The sequence below is a fragment of the Trifolium pratense genome, linkage group LG7, assembly GCF_020283565.1.
Source record: "Trifolium pratense cultivar HEN17-A07 linkage group LG7, ARS_RC_1.1, whole genome shotgun sequence".
Classification (NCBI taxonomy): domain Eukaryota; kingdom Viridiplantae; phylum Streptophyta; class Magnoliopsida; order Fabales; family Fabaceae; genus Trifolium; species Trifolium pratense.
The window spans coordinates 49,144,616-49,168,651 of NC_060065.1; the positions used below are offsets into that span (position 1 = coordinate 49,144,616).

Genomic DNA, 24,036 nt, shown 5'->3' on the forward strand with positions numbered 1-24,036 from the left:
GAACTATGGAAATAGTGTGGTTCTTTCTTAATTGAGACTCAAAACAAACTCTTCTTTTTTACTCAACTCAAACAAACGTTTTAGAGTGTGCAAAACAGAAGAAACATTAAGATAAAAAAAAAAAAACCACAATGATAAAATTATACAACAAATAGTATTACTATCAACAACAAAAAAATCAATGAACAACACAACAATTTATTATTTCAAATGACCCAAAAACTAAATAACACCAAGAATAAAGAATGCAAACTAACAACCCTTCAGTTTACAAACACAATCATATATACACATATTTACATGAAATCATTAATGTCCAAAGTACCCTCTGGAATCTCAAATTTGAATATGTCACTGCAATATGTGTCCCTTTCTTCCTCTGTGTTGCTATTCACATATGTTGATGGTGAATTCAATGGTGTTGGCGTTGGTGTTGTGGATAAAGGTGTGGACGATATAACCGATTCATACCCCGTATTATTTTTGTTTACATCGTTAAGACAATGAAACAATTCTGAATATTGTTTAGATATCAAATCCTCTCCAAAATAACCATTTGAATTTTCAGCTGAACTTGAACAACTCATGTTTCCTAATAAGCCATTATTCACATTGTGGATTTGAGTTGGTATTTGAAATTGATCTTGAGGGTAAACTTGACTTTGCACTAGTTGTTGAGTACAATTAGCAACATTATTAATTTGTTGTGGATTTTGTGAAACCAAATTCATGTTGTTGTTGTTGTTGTTTAATAGTGTGGCAGTTGCAGCTAGCTTTAACAATTCTGGATTCATCAAAGCTTGAGCACCACCTAATAGGCTCAGAAATGATGGATTGGTTCCTCCTAATAAAGCTGACCTTAGAATATTAATGGAGGATATGTCAAATAGATGATCGAGACGTGGAGTATGAGTAACGGGGTCAATTCCATTCCGAAGCAATCTCTTCCTTATGTGGGTGTTCCAGTAATTTTTTATTTCATTGTCTGTTCTTCCCGGTAATCTAGCAGCTATAGCCGACCACCTATGATAAACAATAAAAAAAACTTAGTATAAAGTCTATCAACAACTTCAAATCTTTTCATACTAGGGAGAATTTTCAACCTCTAAGATTTACAAGATAATTGGCAGCACAAAATCCTTAATTGTTTCTCTCTCTAAATTTAGGAACTCTGCACCGTCTAGCCGATGCAAAGAATCTAAACTTAATTGGTGTACGGATGACCTGAAGCGGTCGCACTCGCAAATGAAATCAAGTTTATGGTCTAGTGGGCTAGTGCAAAAAGAAGGTCTAATCATACGTGTCAACGTTGGGCCGCTAATTAAGTGAATCACTTCTAAAATTAGCATATGTAGTATATAAAATAAACAAAGATTAAATTACATAGAGATATTCATTGCTATAAGTACTTAAGTTTAGCTTATAAAATAAAGTACTTAAGTTTATGAAAAACAAGAAAAATACCACACATACTTGTTTCCCAAGACACTATGGAGCTGAATGATAGTCTCTTCTTCTTCAAAGGAAAATCTTCCTCTCTTGATATCAGGTCTCAAGTAATTCGTCCATCGAAGCCGACAACTCTTGCCACATCTTTGAAGACCTATAAAATCAATTCAACCAAAACAACTTCATTAGAAACTAATTAAAGTACATTAGAGAAGACAAAGTAATTAATCAAATCAAATTCATATAATGATTTGTATTGTACCTGCATTTTTGGGAAGGTTGCGCCAATTTCCAGGTCCATGAGTATTAATGTAGTTGATAAGCATATTATCTTCTTCATTTGTCCATGGACCTTTTTTGAGTCCATTTTTATTATCACAACAAGGTGATCTTCCCATATTTAACAAAGCTTGCTATAGAAAAAATGAATTAATATTATGATTTTCAAAAGGGTGTATAGTTGAAAAGTGCAATTCAAGACACCAAAATTAGAAAGAGAAAAGTAAAATGTTGTTGGTTCTAAAGTTAAGCATCATTAACTCTGTTTTTATAGTAGAAGAAATGAAGGCTATATGTTTGAAGTCAAAAGGATTTGGTGCCGCCCAAAATGCAACGTATTTCAAATAATCTATACATATATAATTGTACTTTAAATTATAAATTATGCACATTTTTGTATTTATTTGATAATATATGCATGGTATACGTATGCAATACTTGCATACAGTATATTGAACAGTATGGACCCCTTAATCCCAACACACCTATAACGATGTCATACAGCATCAAAACTGAATAATATAGTTTTTTCTTTTAATTTAAAAGTGAATAATATAAGTGTTTTTTCTCTCCTTTAATTTAAATTAGTGGTTTTTATATATATATTAGGTTTTTTTTATTTTGTTTTGATATTTCATTGTTACGGTGTAACATTGTTTGATATCTCGTCTTTGTATGATATTTGTTTGATTTTCCTCGTTGATTTTAAATTATGGGTATGTATATGCCGTTTTATGCTGTAAATGAATATATCTTTTTATTTTAGTCTAATATATATATATATATATAATTTTCAAATATTCATTGTGACAACTCTTAGAATTTAATATTTGGACTAACTCATCCTTACAAAACCGGCCCGTAAAATGGAAATTGCCTCTTACTTATAAACACAAGTACAAGCCATCTCGCAACTGGGATCTTAACAATAACTCCAAAAGCCTTGTTGAATTTTTTTTTTTGACACACCTTGTTGAAATATTTAAAACCACAAAAGGGCCTTTTCACTTACTCTGTTTGAATTTATTTAAACATAACACTGCGTACAACTTGGAAGGAAAAAAAGAAGTTAATTATTAATTTTTGCAGTGCATCATTGCTTACCTATGATGTTTTGATGCTTGTTTAAAGTTTCTTCAAATATGTCAATGTATAGTAATTAAATTTGAAAATTTCACAGAAAAATTTAATAAGATTGATAACATATTAAGGTTTAAGATTAAGAAGGGTATAGAAGAAAATGACTGTAAAAAAATAATGTATAGAAGGAAATTGAGAAAAGCATGAATTAATTGATGAAGAGTAGTGGGTCTTTCAAAACAATTGATGAAAACCTAATTGAGAAAAGAAAAGAAAAAAAATATAGGTTGCTTAAGCTAATATTGGTCACAAAAAGTTTATAATGAAATCTGCATTAATCCCCTAAACGTGAAATCAACGTACAATATGGATCTTTAGTGTACATTTAACAATCTTCATCTCTTCTCGTAATAATATTAATATTTTAGCATATGAATGAAATTTGTTTTATTGTAAAAAAAAATGTTCGATATGGATACATTAAATTTACTAACTATTTTTCTTATATAATTGTCCCTAAATATATATTTTTTTATTTAAATTACTAGATACTTCGATTTTTTTTTCCCGGATAAACTTCTAATTTATATCACCATGTGTGTCAAGATTAATTAGTGATTCCGTGAACATATCTTAGTTGTTAGGGCCATTTTTATGTGCATTGATATATATCTTTAAGCATATTTATACATAAATGGTCACATTAATTTAACTATATAAATTTTTTTTGTCAGGTAATTTAGTAACTAAAAATTCACTAGTGAATAAATGACGTGTTGAAAATTCGAACTCCAACTCCTAGATATAAAATATGATTTTTGTACTAACTAATCTAAGTTCACATGAATGTATGAACTTTTCTTAATTAGGGTAAAATATATTTAAGAACCATTTTAGTCTCTAATAAAATAAAAATTATTTTAGTATTTAATAAAAATAAACTGAGACAACTTAATGCTATATTTTTTACACTTTGTTTGGTTAATGAAGAAAAAAGATGAGAAAAAAGTGAAAGAAAATAAAGATAAAAGAAGAAAATAATTTTTAAATTTTTAAATAATAAAATAATATTTTTAATATTTTAAAATGATAAACATTCTTTAATTGTTATATATATTTTTAGGTTAAATAAGTCTTCGTCTTTATTATTATTTTTTTGTTGGAATGCTTTATGTTTTTCTCGAAAGCTTTCGGATCACTGAGTTTATGACTTGAGAGAAACTTTTTCTTGTTAAAGGTTTAAAGTTTTTGTTTGGATTGTCTTAATTTTTTTTTTTTTTTTGCATTAGCTTCTGGACCCAAAGAAGGGAAGCCCCGATATCCAGAATTCGAGTTAAGAAAATCTTTTAAAAAATTATTCTCACTAAAGATTGAATTCGAGTTCTCCCGAACTAAAATGAGTTTATTAATCACTTAAGTCAAAGGATTATCTTAGTCTTAGATCGACCAGCTATCTCGCCTCTGTTTCTTATACAAAATTCATATACGGTAATAATGTGTGATTTCTTGGATAATAAATTGCATTTGATCGAGTTGTAGAGGGGTTGACCTTTTTCACTCCAAAAGTGAAAATGATACACTACTATAAATCTATAGTTTGACTTTAGTTTTAGATGTATTCTACGGGAAAGGAGGGGTGGTAAAAGGTTGTTCGGTTCCCGTATCAAACATTTGAAAAACATGGGTGATACACTTCTATATTTTTAGAAATTAAGGTAGTTACGTGGATTCACTATGAATTTGGATAATATTTTATAGAAATACATTTATCTTTAAAGTAAATATTTGTATTTTCAATGTAAGAGTAAATTACGTAAACAATAAATAAAAGTAAAGTATATTCTATTTTTTAAAGATATTATGTTTTTAAATCTGTTGAGATTTACAGGATTCTTTTTGAGTTTATAATGGTTTCCAAGTCTGTTGAGATTTACAAGTTTCTTTGTATCTGGTCGACCTCTTTCGCGTCGGTGTTGACTGTTTGGAGGCAGACTGCAAGCTGAGACTTATCTGTCTAGGTTTCCATTCTACAGTTGCTCCATCGATCAACTTTGACTTAATGAGTTGTTTTTTGGATTTTGATGGGCCGAACACTTTTGATTTGAGTTCCGGAGTTAGTGTCTAGTGGACAGTTTTATGGGTCGGGTTGATGTCTTCTCTGGTGGTCTAGAAGCCGAGAGTGTCTTTCTAAGTATCACTGTCTTTGGATGTTCGAAGAAATAGGAAAGAGAGAAATAAGAGAGAAGTTGAGTGGAAATTCTATGTTGTTTGGATTAATAGAAATAGAGAAGAGGATGAGTAGAAATATGAATAGAGAGAAATTAATAAAAATGAAAAAGACAAATTTATCCTTCATATTTAAAACTCAACAAAAATAAGAAGAATGACATTGTGGGAAACTACATCTCTCCACTCCTTCAACTCACAAATCTCACCTTATTTCTCTCTTCATCCAAACCGAAGAAATACCTTATTTCTTTGCTATCTCTCTCTTCTTTATTTATCTCTCTCATAAATCTATCAAAACAAACATAGTGTATGAGATTAGAAGTGGATCTCTATTAGGCGATGTCTGTTTTGGTTTTTCATTGGTGTTCCATTTATATATGGTGTCTTTGTTTTGTAGTTTCTCTTACCGGTCTTTATATATTCTTCTTATGCATCAATATTTCTATATATCGAAAAGTGAACTTCTTAAATTAAGTACTAGAGGGTATTTTCCAAGCCAAACCCAACAATCCAATAAATCAATAAATAGTTAAAAAAAAAAATCTTAATACTATCATATTATTTTTATTATTGTATATTATATGCTTCAGAAAAGAAATTATATACGACAATCTTGTCAAAAAAGAAAAAATACAAAATTCAGTCCAAAAGGATTAGGGTTGATGATGATGTGTCAACGCAAAACGTATTATCTTCGCGTATTTGGACACATGTCCACTTATAACCGGACAAAAATTTCTTTGAAATAAAACATATAAAATTAACTATTAGCTAGAAGACATGTGTTCCATTCTTACTCCATGAATGAAGTCAACGATTCCTTACACTATTCAAGTGTTCACATAATAAGCTTTCTAGTAAAACAATCTTCAGGTTGCTTCCTCTATTTTAGCATCTATGGCCATATATTTTCAAAAGCCATTGAAAATCTGGTGGCAAAATTCATCAACTCTTTATCTAACAATGTAGGATTTATAAGTCAAATGCTTTTTTAGTTCATAGTTTTTGTTTTTTTCTTCAAAATAATACTATTATATTATCCATGAGATCTCAAACGATTGTTGTTCCTGTTTTGTAAGTTACAACCAGCATATTTCACTTTGATGTCATCACTTTGATGTTGCTTGCTAAATGCAAAGTCCTTGTAGTAATTCACTGTAGACATGCTGGTCTTTTTGCCACGTATTAATACAAAGAGAATAGTCCAGAAGAGGAGTATATATAATAATAATAATAATAATAATAATAATAATAATAATAATAATAATAACTAATTAGTTAACACATACAACAATTGTGTAGCTCAAATAGTAACTCAATTGGAGTGGTCGGGATTCGAACTCCGGATTCCACATTTCTCCACATTTAAATGTGTGGGACTCTAATCACTAGATTATTTGAAGAAAAAAAAAACACATACCACAATTATTGCTACAAGTAGTGATAAGAAATTTTAGCGTTTTAAGCATTTAATTATGAAGGATTTCCGGTTGAAGACAAATATTATCTTGTGTGTCCGACACAATCTATCTATGACGATGATTAATTATTATTAAATAACGATGAAAATTTTATATTTATAACTCTTTTTAAAAGGTCAATGAGTACAAAGATGAGATCTAAGATATCCCAACTATGTTGGTACCATCAAGAAATCACCTATATGGTTCTCGAGAATTATATAAAACAAAAATAAGAATAAAAATAATACATAGGGACCTTGGGGGACTATACCAGAATCCAAAGTGTAAAAATATCTCTGCCTCGTTAAAAGTCTTACTAAGGAAAATTCAATAAGCTAAAACCTTGATCTTAGAAATGGGTATTGGTCCTAACTCATCCTTACAAAATTGGCTTGTAAGGTGAGGATTGTCACTTGCTTATAAACACTTGTCAAGGTCATCTCACAACAGATGTGAGACTTCTTAACACACCCCCTCACGCCCAGCATTATTGGGCTTGGTGCGTGGATATAAACGGTGGGTGACCCGATAGCGGAAACCTGATAACAAGTGGCCCAACGGATCGGGGAGAGACTCTGATACCATCTTAGAAATGAGTATTTGGTCTAACTCATCCTTACAAAACCGGCTTGTAAGGTGAGGATTGCCACCTTATAAACACTTGTCAAGATCATCTCACAACCGATGTGAGACTTCTTAACACTTGATGAAAAAGAGAGTGCAAAGATTAAAAAAAAAAATTAGGCATAAACAACAAAATTAACAAAACCTATATAAAGGTAAACATATATATATATAGCCTATTGTTATTATTAGTAGATAAACCAACGTTTGTCATTTTATCGGCACAACAATTATCTTCTATAAAAATGTGAATTACTTTGAAATCTATTTGTGAAAGAAGATACATGTGATTCTGTCATCTGTTGTAAAGAGTCCAAGGGATATTGTGTGGTTGATTGAAAGTCAATGTAACCAATTGTGAGAATTCGTTTCTAGCTAAAGATGATGTCCACCCATATATCAAAAGCAATTTTGATGGCTAAATAATAGCTCCCATAAATTCAGCTTGGAGAGCAAAAGCATAACAACCTAAAAAATTAGCTTAATGGCCACTAAGCACACCACCTCAATCTGATTGTAAGGATTAATATCATGATCAGCTCCATCTGAGTTGCATTTAGTCCAAGATATTAAAGGTGGATGCCAAAAGATCTCCTGAATTTTATGAGTCTTTGAAGGATGAATTTTCACGTTAAAAGCTTTAATAAGAATCACAAATTCTACCATGTTAGAAGCGGTTTTTCGTAAAAAAAAAAAAAAACGGTTGAAATGTTAGTATAATTTTCAGTGAGAGAAATATTAGAAATAATAGTATTAACAACAACTCTCCAATCTATTTTCTTATCCTGAAATCTACAACTATTACATACCGCAAAACCAAATAGTGTTAAAAATATTAATAATTCCACTCTGGATGGCCAGCTTACATTGGCCACACAAAACCTTATCCCAAGAGGCGAGGATATGTTCTCGACATTAGTGTCAATATGTATATCAATGATATTTTGCAACCAACTCTAAATTTGATTGGTAAAAGGACAAAGACAAAAAAGATGCAAAGAGAATTCTAGGTTAGCACCACAAAGATCACATTTAGAAACAATGCACAACCTCTAGAACAAAGGTTTTCATCGGTTGGTTATTAGCTTATCATGAATGAAGACATATTTTAGTGCTCAAGAAATTAAAACTATGAAACTTAATTTGATCTCTCTAAAAAGTGAAAACAAATTTTAGTACTTGAGAAAAGAAAAAAATAAAATTTGTCAAGAAATAATAAAACTGTTTCACACTAAAATTGCATATTCTTAGTATAGTTTCTAATGGTTTGTAACCTGACCCGAATTGCACCAAAAGCCTAATCTCATTAACACTTTAACGTGACAATGTCACATTTTTAACACGGATTTGAGTGTAGTTGGTTAAAAACGGGGTTCTTTTAATCCCCATTTTGCACTAGTAAAATTATTAGTAGTAGACGATATACGTTGAAATTTCAAAATAATATTACACCCTTAAATAAATAACGATACGTTGAAAAAATATATATTGTATATGCATGCATGGTTTCCCTTGCGTTTCGTACATGGTTATCCATCGTATCTTGACCTATTCTTCAAAATCCCAGTGTTGCTGGAGGCCTCAATAACAGTCATGCGTCACCATATCTATATATTGTGTATTTTAATTAATTATTTTAAAGTACACATCATATACATTGATCATCAATCACATAGTATATGCTTGTTTTTGGCAATCACACTTTGAGCAAAATTGGAAGCTTGGTTGCGACTTGCTTATTCTAAATTAATTTATAATTAGCTGAATAATAATAATATATATGTTTATAATGTGAATGTTGTTATATATGTTATTGTTGTGTGGTTATCAAAACTCCAACAAACTTGTAATTAATTAAAAAATAAATCCAACAAAACTTTGAATCTTTGCATGGCTTTGTTTCGTTATTGTTTTTTGTTATGTTAATGGTTGCGTGCGAGGTGCATGGCTCTGAGCTACACGTAGGATGATCACACCATAGCTTAAAAGAATATATTGCATTATGATGACGCTCTAATGTTTACTAATTGGGAAATGCATGGAACTTTAATTAAAATAAAAAATTAAACAAACTTAATTCATATCATTAACTAATAAATGTTCAATACATAAGGAAATACTCTCAAATCTATGGAAACTAGCTTAAACATTGGCCGCCCTAGCAAGAGTATAAACAACCAAATTCGCTTGTCTTCTAACAAACTTAACCTCAAAGTTTACATAAGAAGATGACATAAGAAGAATAATGTTGTTAACAATTAAACTAAATTCCGAATTGCCCCGTCTTCTCGAATGGATAGCGTCAACCAACAACTTTGAGTCACTTTCAAATTGAACTCGTTCAAATCCACAATGAATAGCCTCTTTCATAGCATGTAATAGTGTCAATGTTTCGTCTTTCACTATGAAATAAAAAAGTTGCTGCAATTGAGTCAAGTCAGCCACAAAATGCCCATTAATATCATAAAATCAAAGGGTTTGCAATGTTGGCGCTTAAACAAACTCACACGTGATACAGAGTGAGGGTATGATTACAATTTAAGAATGCAACAATAATTTTTTGGCAACTCATTCAATTTGAAGATGGGCCGAGCCCAAACAAGAGAAGGAAGTGAATATAAATTCTCTTTAGGCCTTCGTGATTTTTTGTACCCCTCGAAAATCCAATTTTGCCCTAAAAAATTCGGTTCGTAGAAATCAAAATTTTTTTTTAGTTTAAATTCAGGAAAAATTTGATAAACAGAAACCGAAGTTTTTATAGTCAAAAAAAAAAAATCCAAGGAATGAAAAAGAAACACGAAGAACCTAAAGAGAAATTTTCGAAAGTGAATGCCTTGTTAATTTCCCAATTCCCAAAACTATAACAACTTGGCTAGAAATATCTGAAAACTATTCTTTTAGCCTCCAGCATTGCTCTTAGGCTCTTTAAATATTTGAAATTATCCTTCAAATACAATCCAAACAGGTAGGATTTTGGAAGGTAATTTTTGAAACTTACTAACATAGGAATCTTTTTTAAATTTTTTTACAGGTTTCGATAAGTGAATTTGGATCTTTTAATTTTCAGCACTTTCTCTCATTTTCCTCGTACCGCCATAATCTTAACCATTCATTTAATATTTTCTCTCTCTCTTCTTTTTTTTCTTTGTAGCTGAATCAACAATTAAATTTTTTTTAAAAAAAAAGAAAAGAGAAAGTTGCACATAAAAAACTGAAAAGTATCCAAATTCAATATAAATAGGTTCTCCATGATTCTTGAAGCAATCCTTCATCCTTACAAGATCCTTCTCCATGATTTCATCATCAATGGATCTTGCAAGCTGCTTAATGTTATTTCATGTCTTGATCACATATGAATTGATTTTATAATTCAATTGACTATGAGAATAGGAATTGAATTTAGACCTAGATTAGTTGTTCAGTGTTCAATTGCTTTAGAAATAAATGGATTGTTCATTGTGAGTTATATATGGATCAATGTTTTCAAATCCTCGATTGATTAAAAATCTTACCAAGAAATTGGGCATTTGTGGTTAATCGAGAGGATTAGGTACCAAGACATTGGACTTAATCAATTAAATTGTTCTCTCTTAGTTTCATGAAAGTACTTTGTTAGAATTCGCTCAATTACCAAATTACATACAATCGAATGAATCGAAATGGATCCGACCGTTCTTACCTTTTTGTGAAATACTGAAATTTAGTCTTAATTTCAAGTATCCTTTAGATGAAAATCCCCCCTATGTCTTTTATAATTTCTTTAAGTAAGTGTTTCAATTGTGTTGTTTATAGAGTAGTACAATCCCTGAGAATCGAATATTTTATTACTTGACAGCTATAAAGTTCACTTGTTATAAAAAACTAACAGAGCATTTAACCTATAAGCTATAAATTATATGCTAGTTTATTTGTCTTCTCAAACGTAGCCATAGTAAAATGAGTTGGTGGTTCATAAGATAGCAAACTAAAATTTAAATTTTAACAAAAGAAGTATCTATATCTATATTTAAATTTAAATTCTCTAATTACATGGGACAAAAGTAAAAAATAAAAACACACAAACTATTAAAAGACAATGATAGCACCTTTGTTAGGATTTAAAAGCTTCAAGTCCTTGTTCAATAACAGAACAGAAATATTCAAATTCTCCACTTTTGAATACCAACCCAACCTCAATTCCACCATCTCTATCTCCACTTTCAGCAATAGACATACACTTAAAAGAATGCATCATTTCAACTTTAACAGGTTTTCCAAATCCAAAATCAGTCTCATAAACATTAAACTTAGGTGAACCTGTCACCAACAAAACACTTCCAAATTCAAACATATTCTTAAATGTATCTCTCCATTCTTCAACATTTTTAAAAGGTTCATTTTTCATTTCACTTATTGCCCTTTCAATTACCTTAACAGCTTTCACAAAACCATCTTCACCTTTCATATCTTTTCTCTTCACTGTTGCATGACATAGTGTTAAACAATTCCCAAAATACCCTTCTGGTATTTTGTACCCAAGTCTATCTCTACAATCACCTGCAAAACGAAAAAACTCTTCTTTTTCATCATTATTATCATTTCTATATCTTGTTTTAACCAAATTAGCCCAAACAAAACCACAAGTTACAACAAATTTAGATAAAAATTGTGGCTTTATAATTTCATGATCATTTTTATTCCATTGACTAAGTACCCATTTTTTCATTCTCTCAATTTCTTCTTTTCCAAAAACAATAGTTGCTTTAAAATAATCTTCAACCACTTCATGATGTTCTTTAATAGTTTGAGTTTGAGTTTGACCAATGAGTTTATTCTTCCATGTTTTTCTTTCTTCAAAATAGTCTCTTAAGAAAACATTCTCAAGTAACCCTTTTGGGTCCCTCAAAATATCTCTATCAAAACAAGGCGTTGACTTTAAGTCAACACCTTCAAATTTTCCATGGATTAAAGACCAAGTCTTCATGAAATGACTACAACAATTATCATCCATAACATGACAATATGTGATTGCAATGCAAAGACCATTGTTAGGAAAAACAGAAGCTTGCAAAGACAACAAAGGAAAGACAAAGGTGTTGTTATCTTCGTTGTCATTGTCATTGTCATCGTGGATTGTTTTATGTGTTAATTTTGGAACAAGGTGGTTAAAGTCTTTCATATTTTTGAGTTTGTAATTGGCTGAAAGATGGTTGAAATCTTCGGAAGATTCGACGATGGTAAAAGGGACAGAGTCTTTTTCAGTGCAGAGAATGAAGGGTTTATTTGGTGGCGGCGGAGAGATGAGATTTCCAGCAAGAGGGAAGAAATGTTGAAGAGTGAGAGATAGTGATTGTTTGAGAGATGGAAAAGTTGTTTGGCAAAAATGGTTTGTCGACTGAGGAAATCGATAGAAGAATTGGCGTCGAACATAGATTGGACCTGCTAAAGGTAAGTCAAGAAATGTAAGAGGAAGACAAATTTTTGTTGTTGATGATGGAAAAATCATAGTTTGTTCAATAAGCTTATGTTTTGTTCCTATAAGCTCTGCCATGAATTCTATGAAATTTGAAGGATGTGATGAGAAGCTATTGTAATGAAGCAATTTATATACTTTTTCAAAGGAAATTTCTGAATAACTTGAATGAAAATCAAAGGAAAAGTAACTAAGCATATACTATGATTTATTTACAATTTTTTTATATGAAATGTTATTTCCTACTAGTTAAAGTAAATATATTAAAGGATAGAATGAGTGGAAAATGTTGTTGAGTACAAATAAGTTCTTGGTAAGGGGTGGGAGGAAACAAGGAAATTTCTGAAACATATATTATAGTTACTGAGTCAAGTCTTTGTATTTATGTTTGTCTATTAGCTTTGTGATTTCATGTTTTCTAGCTAAGTCTTCTTTGCATGATTTTTTAATGCCTCAGTCTGAAAACAATCTTTAGTCTTCTTTGCAGGATAGTAGGAAACTCAGGACTGATTAAAATAACAAAAGATAAGTCTTCTTTGCATGATTATTTTTTTGCCTCTGTGTTGTGGATGTATCGAAAACAATTTTTAGTCAGACTATACTTATTTTTAGATGAAATCCGGATTATCATGGTATCATCCCTTAAAAACCGAAAGTTGTTATAAGATTAATTGACATCATGGTGTCAAAATTATTTTAACACCAAATATTATCCTTCCAATCTAATTTAATAAAATCAAAGCCGCAACTGAATGCAACTGAATGTTTTAACTTCTATCAAGAATTGTACAATCACACATTTAGCAATCATTCTGCCTGTATTAAAGAAAATTGAATTGACTCGCTCATTACTGTATGTCAAGTGCAATTCTTGCCCAAACCTTTTTTTTTACTAAAAACCAACTATCTTTATTCATTCAAAATCATTACATATTCAAGTTCGCTAAAAACTAAAAGGATTATATGAATTAGTCACTGCACTCGAGTTAATAGCATAAAACGGCCTAATGGCAAAGCCTACAATTTATGACAAAATTCAAATGTCTAAAACTGTCATGCCTCTGGACCTGCAACGTTGAAGTGCTAAAGTCATTGAATTATCAAGTTCTTTGCTCATTCACATGCTACAGAAGTACAGATATCATCAAGTTGGCCTTGAAAGATGTTCATGAAATTAGCCATTTGAGACCTCTCGAGGGACAAACCAATCTCAATTCCACTTCCACCATCTCTACAATCAGATAGAGAAATAATACCGGACGAATCATGATGAACTACATCAGATTTCTTAGGCTTCCCCCACCCAAAATCAGTCCCATAAACATCAAGTTTAGGTGATCCAGAAACCAGTACAACAGACTTACCTGGTTTAAATAATTCCTTAAAATCAACAATCATCGTTTCAGATCCTAACACAGCATCACTCTTGAAATCTCTTATCCTCATATCAATACCATTTGCCGCGACAACAATGCCATCTTTTCCAACTAACTCACATCTGTTTACAGCCACAATATAAGATGCAAGACAATTTCCAAAATAAGTTTTTGGTAATGAAAATTCAGGACGACCGCGGCAATCTGCAAAAAACAGGAAGTACGAAGTAGCATAGATCATCATCAACAACAATAGAATCACCTTGATCACTTTGCTCCGAGTTTACCATACAGAACCAAATCAAGGAACATGTTACCACAAAAGTTGACATGTCTTGTGATGTTTCTATACATTTATCAACTACCCACTTCTTCAATTTCTGAATTTGTTCATGACTCAACACTAAACAAGTTCGTACATTTTTAGGATACACATTCGGAACGAGATCTGCCAATTCCAATTTTTCTAATACATTCTCTTGTGTTTCTTGTAAGCAGGTTATCTTAGGATCCTTGGGGTATTAAGTATTGTATGTCTTTCATGTGAAGGAAGATCAAGAGGCAGAGAGTGTTCAAGAGATGAATTGTTTTTGTTGTTTGCTCTGTTTTTTGAAACAGAGGCCCAAAATTTCATGAAATGGTGAAGTGATTTTCCGTCTGCAGCTACATGTTTGAACGCGAGACAGATAGATCAACCAGAGTTCGGCATAATAGTTACTTGAATGGCCATTATTGGAATGACTCTTGTGTTGTTCTGCTCAGTACTAGGTGGAGGCAAATTTGGAACAAGAGAATGCCAGTTTTGAGCATCTTGTGAATCTGATATGAGAAGGTTGAAGTCTGCTGAGGATTCAGCGACGGTGAAAGAGAGAGTGTCGGTGTTGAGGTAACGTATGTAAGGGGCATCTTGGGAATTTTGAGGGATGATGAGGTTGGAGGAGAAGGGGAAGAAGTGTTGGAGAGTTAAGGAAAGAGAGTGTTTGAGAATGGGAAGTGTAGTTTGAAGGAAGTGATGAGTTGGATGAGGGAAGTGATAGAAGAATATGCGTTTAATGGGTTGTTGGCAGTAAAACCATGTAGTGTCGAAGACAGTGAGGGGGAGTGTGGTTGGTGAAGGAAGTGAACAGGGTGGTGGTGCAACTTGACTCTGCTCTATCACCTTCATGATTGTGTTGTTCATGTTTGTGACTTTGTTGTAAATGGAGGAATATATGTTATTTGGTCATGACACTCGTGGAGTATTTTATAATAATTTCCTCATATGGAGGGATACAAATCCCTACCATTCCAATCATATGAGGAAATTATTATAAAATAGGCTTAATTATTCAAATGGTCCCTTAAAAATATTTTAGATTTCACAATGGTCCCTTAAAGAAAAAAAGGTCTGGATTGGTCCCTTAAAGACATCTCCGCTAGTCATATTGGTCATTTCCGTTAGTTTTTGACAAAAACGTTAAATGGTGCAAAAAAAACACTTTTCATCTTCTGCCTCCATTCTTCTTCATCTTTTTCATAAACATCATAAAAAATATACTCAAATCTTCAATCAACCTTCAAACAAACTCTAAAATTCATCTTTTTCCCCAAATTTCCAACATCACCTTCTTCCTCAATTTGTCTCTTCAATTTCCTTCTAAAGCTTAAACCAAGCAAGTATTGGTTGATTTATGTTCAATATCACGTTTTGAAGATTTTTCAATCGTTAATTTTGCGTGAGTTTGCTTGAATCATGTTTTGGTCATTTTTATGTTCTTAAGTTGTTGTTTCGATTTTCAAAATATAAGCATCCACTAAGAAATCTAAGCATAGATTCGTGACCAGTGCTAAAAATCAAGCGAATTTGTGTATTCTTTTGTGATTTTTGAAGCCGATTTGAGTTTTTTTGTGAAAGCTTCATTGAAGGTCAATGGTGTGTTCATGGTGTCCATTGAAGAAGATGAAGAAATGGAGAGAAAAAATAGTTGTTGATGGTGTATTGCTAGATGTGGTAGGCATACAAAATCAAATGGTTACTATTTTGACAAAAGAATCAAAGGTTAAGATTAAATGATTTATTAAGATCTATGGTGGACCACATGTAATGTTGGTCCACCTAATATATTTGGTGTTAATAAATTAATGGAAGGGACCAATGTGACAAACGTGATATCAATAAGGGATCAATTCAGACCTTTTTTTCTTTAAGGGACCATAATGAAACCTAAAATGTCTTTAAGGGACCATTTAACTAATTAAGCCTATAAAATACTCCACGAGTGTCATGAGCAATGAACATATATTCCTCCATTTACGACAAAGTCACAAATTACGTTTTTGGAAAGTAGAATATTTGTTGGAGGCTGGAAAAACTTCTGCTTTGACAATGGAATACAATTCGATGATAGGCTTCGAATTGAATTCAAACATGTTTATCCAAATGTTGGCAAAGTTTTTAAGGTTACAACCTAATTGGATACATATATGTGAGATCCATATGTAACCTACCTAAATGTTTAATTTTTTGTTTCAAGTTTTCCTTCAAATTGTAATAGACATTGACAGGAAATTTTAATTAAGTTACTTTGATGTTTGATGTTTGATTTTACATGTTTCATTTCTAATTCAGTTATATTAATGTTAATTTACATATGTGGACTTATGAAAAGTGGAACTGAAAAAAATGGAGCGTAACGTTACGACCCGTGCGATAGCACGGGTCTATTACTAGTTTCCTTTAAACTTTAACACGTGACAAACGAAAACCACACTTGGACAAATAACATGTGTTCGCATTTAATTAAACGACAGAAAAAATATAAGAACCAACTCGAAATTTTTAAAAGATAATGAACCAATTTAAAACATAAAATAATGATAATGGAGAAATATGTAATTAATCCTTGACAACTCTGTTTAAACTCTCTCTCACACTTCCTTCTCCTATTTCTGTCAAACCGCGGGTGGGGACTCACTGCGTTTCAAAGCTTCATTGCGCGCGCGGGAATTAAGTTCAAACACAGTCTCAATTTGACTTACTCTCCGATTCGAGTTCCCATTCGTCCACCATTGTCTTCTTCAACCTCCGCAGGTAATCCTTCATCGAGTTCCCATGGCGTCGTATTCATCGATTATAACGTCTTCGCTTCTGCAATTTTACGTCGATTTGGCGTGACTCAATCATCTCCTCGATTCAGTTTGCTCTCGATCGCTGTTCTCCACGGTTTGTATCACCATCGTCTTCGCCAAAGGTAATCTCATTGTTCTGCTATATATCTTGCTTTCTTTCTTTCTTTCTTTTACTTTGCCTTTTCATGTTTGAAAAATTGTTGAATTGAAGTGATTTTTTGTATTCTGTTGTAGCTCATGGTACACTGTTTATTTTCTGTTTGATCAAATGCTTCAACCAACCTTCTATGGTAGAAAAAATTGAACACTTTCTGTTTGATAAAATGCTTCAACCAACCTTATATGGTACTTTGTCAGTTCTGTACAGTGTTTAATTAATGCTGACTTAACAATTTAACATGCAACACATGTGAAAAAATGTTACGGATTGATTCTTCTCACTTAACAATTTAACACTAGTCCTTCAAAAAGTTTAAAACTAGTAATTCTTTAACATTTCTTAAAGTGTTACCCTGTTACCGATTGTAATTTTATCATATATCACTTTTTGTGATGGAAAAAACGAATATGCTCTGTCTCCTAGAGAAAATTCATCAACCGCTTGATAGTTATGGTAGGGTGTATGGGAGAAATTAAAAACTAAAAAACTGTTTTTGAGAAGAGAATCAAACAGGCCCTTAGTTTTGGTACGGTGACTATTTTTTTAAATTGATGTGTTTTCAATTTAGTGTTAATAATTAGGGAAGTTCATCGTTTTGAATGCAGATCTTGTGTTATATGAAACAGAACGCCTTGCAGACATGAAAATCGAGATTTGCATTTATCACTTGATGCATCATTTTCTTCGGTTTGTTCATATATTTCAAATCTAACTGTTGTTTAACCACTTGACGCATATAACTACTGTAAAAATTTAGTGAAAGGATGAAGCTAATAATATTCTTAGAGTGATTAGATGAAACTCATAGTATGTTATCTTTTGGATATAATGTGTTGATCATACGAGTATTGAACTTCATGTGAATTTCAATCATAATTTAGAATAATAAAAGTATTGAACTTCGATCTGTAAATGAAGCTTAATTAATACATGATAGGATAGTACAGGTTTTGATGTGGCGTAAAGCTTGATTTTTTGCATCCTTAGTGTTGGGGAGTCTGGGGGAGCTTGAGAGAAACAATGGGGTCAATGCTTTAGGACCACAAGAGAGGGAGACGCCACATCTCCACTCAAAACCTTAAGGCATTAGGTTAATGGGTCACCTCTTGTATAAATCCAACATTCTTCCCATACATAGTCGATGTGGGACTTAACCACTCACACTTGAAAACCCAACACTTAGTTTGGTAATTGCTCGATTCAAGTTGTTCATTCTTTTTTTAAAAAAAGAATTTACCAGAATTGACTGTGCTCAAAAGTTACTTAGTTTGAAGCTATGCTAAGTTATATTTTGATTTTTAATAATATTAATATTTAGGATTTTAGACCAAAAAAATATTTGGAATGTTAGAATAGTTGTCAATTATGCTTTACTGCACCATTTTATCGATATGCCTTGTGCACTGTTTTGTTTCTATGCCCATTATGTTAACATACTAAGAGTATGTTTGGTTTCTATTTTCATTTTCTGACTTCGTTTTTAATTACAAAAACAGCACTTTGGTCTCATGTTATTTCAATTTTAAAAAAATTTATATAGGAAACAGTGTCTCTATTCTCTTGTCCTTGATCAAGTTTTCTGGTGGTGTTAGATTTGTCAAGTTTAGCAAGGTTACGGGGAAGTTAATGATTACTTATCCGGGGTTAAAATGTCAAAGTATATGTTTATTATCCATATTCCATAATGCTTATTGTGTGTGTTGCACGTCTGTCTATATTCTGTGACGATACATGGATTTGCTATAACTATTGGTTGTAAAATGGGATCGCTGGATCATTTTGGCAGGTTATGGAACAAAATAATTCAGCCTTCATGCAAAAGTTTCAAATGTCAAAGTGATACCTAATGGGGTCATTGATCAAAGAGTTTCTTTTTTGAGGGTCTGATGGATATTTTTCATTGTATCCTTTCATTTACAAATTACAATTACAACTTTATTTTAACTACCTTTTAATTTGCATGATAACTTTTGTGGGATATTAAGCCCTATTTAATTTTATGTTTGCTTATCTTTCTGTTCTTGCTTTTGAGTGAGAAGTTATAGTTGATTATGGCAAATCAGTGTTAAAGAAACGATCAATTTCCTTAACGTGTATGCTTTAAGCCACAACATGCCTGCAGGGACTCATTTAGTTGAAGTGGTAGCAATAGGCTATTTCTTTTCTCCAGTTTGTACTCAATTTGGATATTACTACATCTATAAATTTTCCCCTATGTATGCTCATGTATTAAATTATTGTGTTCATTTAAAAAAGGTATGAGTTGATGTTAGTGCAAGAAACCCTGACAAAAAGGTATGAGTTGATGTTAGAGCCATTGAAGGAGGAACAATATTATGAGGTTGGTTTAGACTACAAATTCCCAGTTCGTTCTCCCTTCCACATTCCTTAAGCATAAATTATTATCTGAATGTCTGCATGCTGTTATCTTGTTTTGCTACAGACTAGGGTGCCATTCTCTATTATGTCCATTGTGAAGCGTCCAATGGTTCTGATGATGGGATTCATGCTGATTGTTGTCTTTCTTATGCCCAAATTGATGGAGAACACGGGTATGCCTTCTAAAGTTTATATATGAACTTCTTTTGTTTCCTTTCGTGTTTATCTCATTTGCATCTCTGTGTGACTGTACTTGCTTTGAAAGGATGAACTGATTACTTATTCATAGTCGCATGATATAGCACGCTATTTAGACATACAATTTATTTTATTTTATTGCCTTCTAGTTTTTACACTGAAAGTTGAATTTGCTGCTTAATTTCCATAAAAACAATAGCAGTGATTTGATTAATGCTTCTGCAGTTTTACCAGATTTTCCCGTAAATTTCACAAACCAGCGAGCCTATGTAAACATATAGTGCTATTAAACAAAGAATAATTAAGGGCAACAATGGTATAGTTTCTCTACACTTTATTGTGAAAAAACATTATGTCCCTAAATATGACTTTCACGATTGAAACTCAATGTTCATAACTTAACTTGTAAGTTTTTTTTTTTTGGACAAAATTTAACTTGTAAGTATTAGAACATAGAGCATAGTAGTGTGTGAATTAAAAATAAAAATTCTAAATTCCCAAATTGGATAATAGAAAATATTAGTGTGTGCAGCATACTAGTATAGTATGTGAAAAAAACATTAAGTCACTCATCCATTAGATACACATTAATTGTTTAACTCCCAACACTATATATAGAGTGTTAAGCCTTTGAGAAAATCACACCAAGCTTGCGGCAATTTCAAGCTTCTCTTTTCTCCCTTTGTTGCTTGATGCACTTTCGAGCCATTTCTCCCTCTTTCTTGTTGTCCCTTCAGATTATGAGTGGTCATAGAACCAAAGTTTCTTCGGTAGTGGTACTGCAGTCCCCCTCCATTTGGTTCAAGAGTGGTCCTTGTATCACATTAGAATGGTCATAGTACCATTTTAGACTGGCGAAAATCTACAGTGCAGTAGAACTCTGATATAGTTGTAGCTGGACTCTTTTATTTTAAGAATGTGGTGGTTGATAGTATGTTTGTAGTACATTATTAGGCAGTGCTGTGCAACTTAAGGAGAGCGAATAGTTTTAACTCCAATAAACAACAATTTTAAAACTTTTTTTTTCATTCTGCCATGACTACTACCAAAGAAATTATTGGCTTAGATTTTATTGTTGTAGACTACAACAAACCATTTCTGTTTGAAAGAAATCACTTTCATACATTGGCAACAAAAGATGATATTTTTCATATCAACAAAAAGTGATGCTAACATTTTGCAGAAAGATATTTCAGTTGCACTTGAAATAGATGAACTAATTGAAAAAGGATAAAAAGACTAAAGAGTATTCCCTTGAAAGTCCCATAACATGTCTTCTATACTACATTTAGCAATCACTCTACTTATAGTAAGTAAACTGAAATGAATACTGCATTACTCTATATTAAGTGCAATGTTTGCCTAAACTTATCAAACCAAATATTAGTAACAGAAAGAGTAAAAGCGAAGTGATTTGCACATTCACAAGCTACAAATATTATCAAGTTGTTCTTGAAAGATGTTGATGAAATTAGCCATTCGAGACCTCTCGAGAGCCAAACCAATCTCAATTCCGTTTCCACCATCTCTACAATCAGAAAGAGAAATCGAACCAGACGAATCAAGATGAACTGTATCAGATTTCTTAGGCTTTCCCCACCCAAAATCAGTCTCATAAACAGCAAATTTAGGTGATCCAGCAACTACTACAAGAGATGTACCCGGCTTCGTTAAATCCCTAAAATCAGACATCAATTATTCAGCTCCTAACCAAGCATTACTCTTAAAATCTCATATTCTTTTCAATACCCTTTGCTGCCACAATGATCCCATTTTTTCCGACTAACTCATCTCTCTTTAAAGCCACAGTATAAGATGCAATACAATTTCCAAAATAAGTTTTTGGTAATGAAAATACTAGTGTGTGTAGCAAACTAGTATGTGTAATTTGAGATAAATATTAATCCTCACAGTTAGATTACACACATTGTTTAGCTTCCAACATTATATACAGAGTGTTACGTCTTTTGAGAAAATCACACTAATTAACTTGCGGCTATTTCAAACTTCTCTCATCTCATTTTTTCTGCTCGATGCACTTTCAAGCTACTTTTCCCTCTTTTTTGTTTTCCCTTCAGTATAAGAGTAGGCATGGAACCACATTTGAAATAGATGAACAAATTAAAAAAGGATAAAAAGACTAAAGAGTATTTCAAGTCTCAAATACTTCATTACTCTATATAAAATGGAATGTTTGCCTAAACTTATTGAACTAAATATTAGTAACATAAAGAGTAAAAGGAAAGTGATTTGCACATTCACATGCTACAAATATTATCAAGTTGTTCTTGAAAGATGTTCATGAAATTAGCCATTCGAGACCTCTCAAGAGCCAAACCAATCTCAATTCCGCTTCCACCAACTCTACAATCAGAAAGCGAAATCGTACACGAAACATGATGAACCTTATCAGATTTCTTAGGCTTTCCCCACCCAAAATCAGTCTCATAAACAGCATGTTTAGGTGATCCAGCAACTACTAAAATCGACTTACCTGGTATAAATAATTCCCTATAATCAAGCATCAACGTTTCAGATCCTAACGCTTCATCACTCTTGAAATCTCTTATCTTCCTATCAATACCATTTGCCGCCACAACAATGCCATTATTTCCAACTAACTCGTCTCTCTTTACAACCACAATATAAGATGCCAGACAATTTCCAAAGTAAGTTTTTGATAATGAAAATTCAGGACGACCACGACAATCTGCAAAAAACAGGAAGTTGCATAGATCATCAACAACATCACCTTGATCACTTTGCTCTGATTTTACCATACAACACCAAATCAAGGAACATGTTACCACAAAAGTTGAAATGTATTGTGTTGTTTCTATACATTTATCAACAATCCATTTCTTCAGTTTCTGAATTTGTTCATGACTCAACACTAAACAAGTTCGTACGTTTTTAGGATACACATCTGGAATGAGATCTGCGAATTCCACTTTTTCTAATACATAATCTTGTGTTTCTTGTAAGTAGATTATTTTAGGATCTTTTGGGGCATTAAGTATTGTATGTCTTTCATGGGAAGGAAGATCAAGTGGCAGAGAGTGTTCAAGAGACGAATTGTTTTTGTTGTTTGCTCTGTTTTTTGAAACAGAGGCCCAAAATTTCATAAAATGGTGAAGTGATTTTCCGTCTGCAGCCACATGTTTGAACGCGAGACAGATAGATAAGCCGGAGTTCGGCATAATAGTGATTTGAATGGCCATTATTGGAATGACTTGTGTGTTGTTCTGTTCAGTACTAGGTGGAGGCAAATTTGGAACAAGAGAGTGCCAGATTTTAGCATCTTGTGAATCTGATATGAGGAGGTTGAAGTCTGCTGAGGATTCAGCTACGGTGAAGCAGAGAGAGTCGGTATCGAGGTAACGTATGTAAGGTTCAGTTTGGGAATCTGAAGGGATGATGAGGTTGGAGGAGAACGGGAAGAAGTGTTGGAGGGTTAAGGAAAGAGAGTGTTTGAGAATGGGAAGTGTTGTTTGAAGGAAGTGATGAGTTGGATGAGGAAAGTGGTAGAAGAATATGCGTTTAGCGGGGTATCGGCAGTAAAACCATGTATTGTCGAAGACAGTGTGGGGAAGTGTGGTTGGTGATGGAAGTGAACTGGGTGGTGGTGCAACATGACTCTGCTCTATCACCTTCATATTTGTGTTTGTGACTTTGTTGTAAATGGAGGATCAATTTATATTGGAGGAATTGATCTCCAAGATAAGAATCAAACGGAGGAATATATGTTCATTGCTCTACAATATCATCTTAAAATTGAGAGTTAAGTCTAACTCATTGTAAAGTAAAAATTACTTTTACTTTATAAACACATTTTCAGAGGATCTCTCGCTCAGACTTCTTAATCTTTATCATTGTATTAAACTATTTATAGACGGAGGTGGAATAGAGCTTATGGGGCACTATCTTTTAAAACTTTTTTTATTATCACTACTTTATATGGCCCTCACCCAATAGAAATGTTATAAGGTGCTCCACTCCATTTACTTATTACTCTCTCTGTCACTTAATATAAGCCTCTGTTGCGATTTTTCACGCATATTAAGAAAAGTTGGTAGTGTAATAAATGTATACTTTTTGGATATTACAATTACTAAATTATCCTTGGTGAAAAGATGTATTTGTAGTTGACTTTTCGGATTTCAATATAAAGTAGGATTATGTTTGAAAAAGTAATAATAAATGTGTTTAGGGGATTAAAAAAGGACTTATATTTATGGA

The 24,036-nt window shown here is 32.3% G+C and overlaps 3 protein-coding genes, 1 long non-coding RNA gene and 1 pseudogene across 4 annotated transcripts; 1 reads left to right on the forward strand and 4 right to left on the reverse strand.

Moving 5' to 3' along the window:
- Positions 1-222: 222 nt before the first annotated feature.
- On the reverse strand, positions 223-1,950 carry LOC123897858 (transcription factor MYB41-like). Its single transcript, XM_045948652.1, has 3 exons — positions 1,712-1,950; positions 1,474-1,603; positions 223-1,023 (listed from the first exon to the last, which is right to left on the reverse strand). Exons 1-3 carry the CDS (start codon positions 1,845-1,847, stop codon positions 297-299), a joined length of 993 nt encoding a protein of 330 aa, XP_045804608.1. The 5' UTR covers positions 1,848-1,950; the 3' UTR covers positions 223-296.
- Positions 1,951-10,958: 9,008 nt separating this feature from the next.
- LOC123898322 (malonyl-coenzyme A:anthocyanin 3-O-glucoside-6''-O-malonyltransferase-like) lies at positions 10,959-12,683 on the reverse strand. The gene has a single exon (XM_045949248.1). The coding sequence runs from the start codon at positions 12,652-12,654 to the stop codon at positions 11,215-11,217; it is 1,440 nt and encodes a 479-aa protein (XP_045805204.1). The 5' UTR covers positions 12,655-12,683; the 3' UTR covers positions 10,959-11,214.
- An 868-nt stretch (positions 12,684-13,551) lies between these two features.
- Positions 13,552-15,132, reverse strand: LOC123896550 (annotated as a pseudogene).
- A 1,697-nt stretch (positions 15,133-16,829) lies between these two features.
- LOC123897565 lies at positions 16,830-20,609 on the forward strand. Its single transcript, XR_006805087.1, has 5 exons — positions 16,830-17,182; positions 19,007-19,122; positions 19,326-19,561; positions 19,664-19,772; positions 20,023-20,609. It is a non-coding gene; the product is annotated as an uncharacterized LOC123897565 (long non-coding RNA).
- Positions 20,610-20,870: 261 nt separating this feature from the next.
- On the reverse strand, positions 20,871-23,653 carry LOC123897564 (coumaroyl-CoA:anthocyanidin 3-O-glucoside-6''-O-coumaroyltransferase 1-like). The gene has a single exon (XM_045948258.1). It carries the CDS (start codon positions 23,451-23,453, stop codon positions 22,056-22,058), a length of 1,398 nt encoding a protein of 465 aa, XP_045804214.1. The 5' UTR covers positions 23,454-23,653; the 3' UTR covers positions 20,871-22,055.
- Positions 23,654-24,036: the final 383 nt, after the last annotated feature.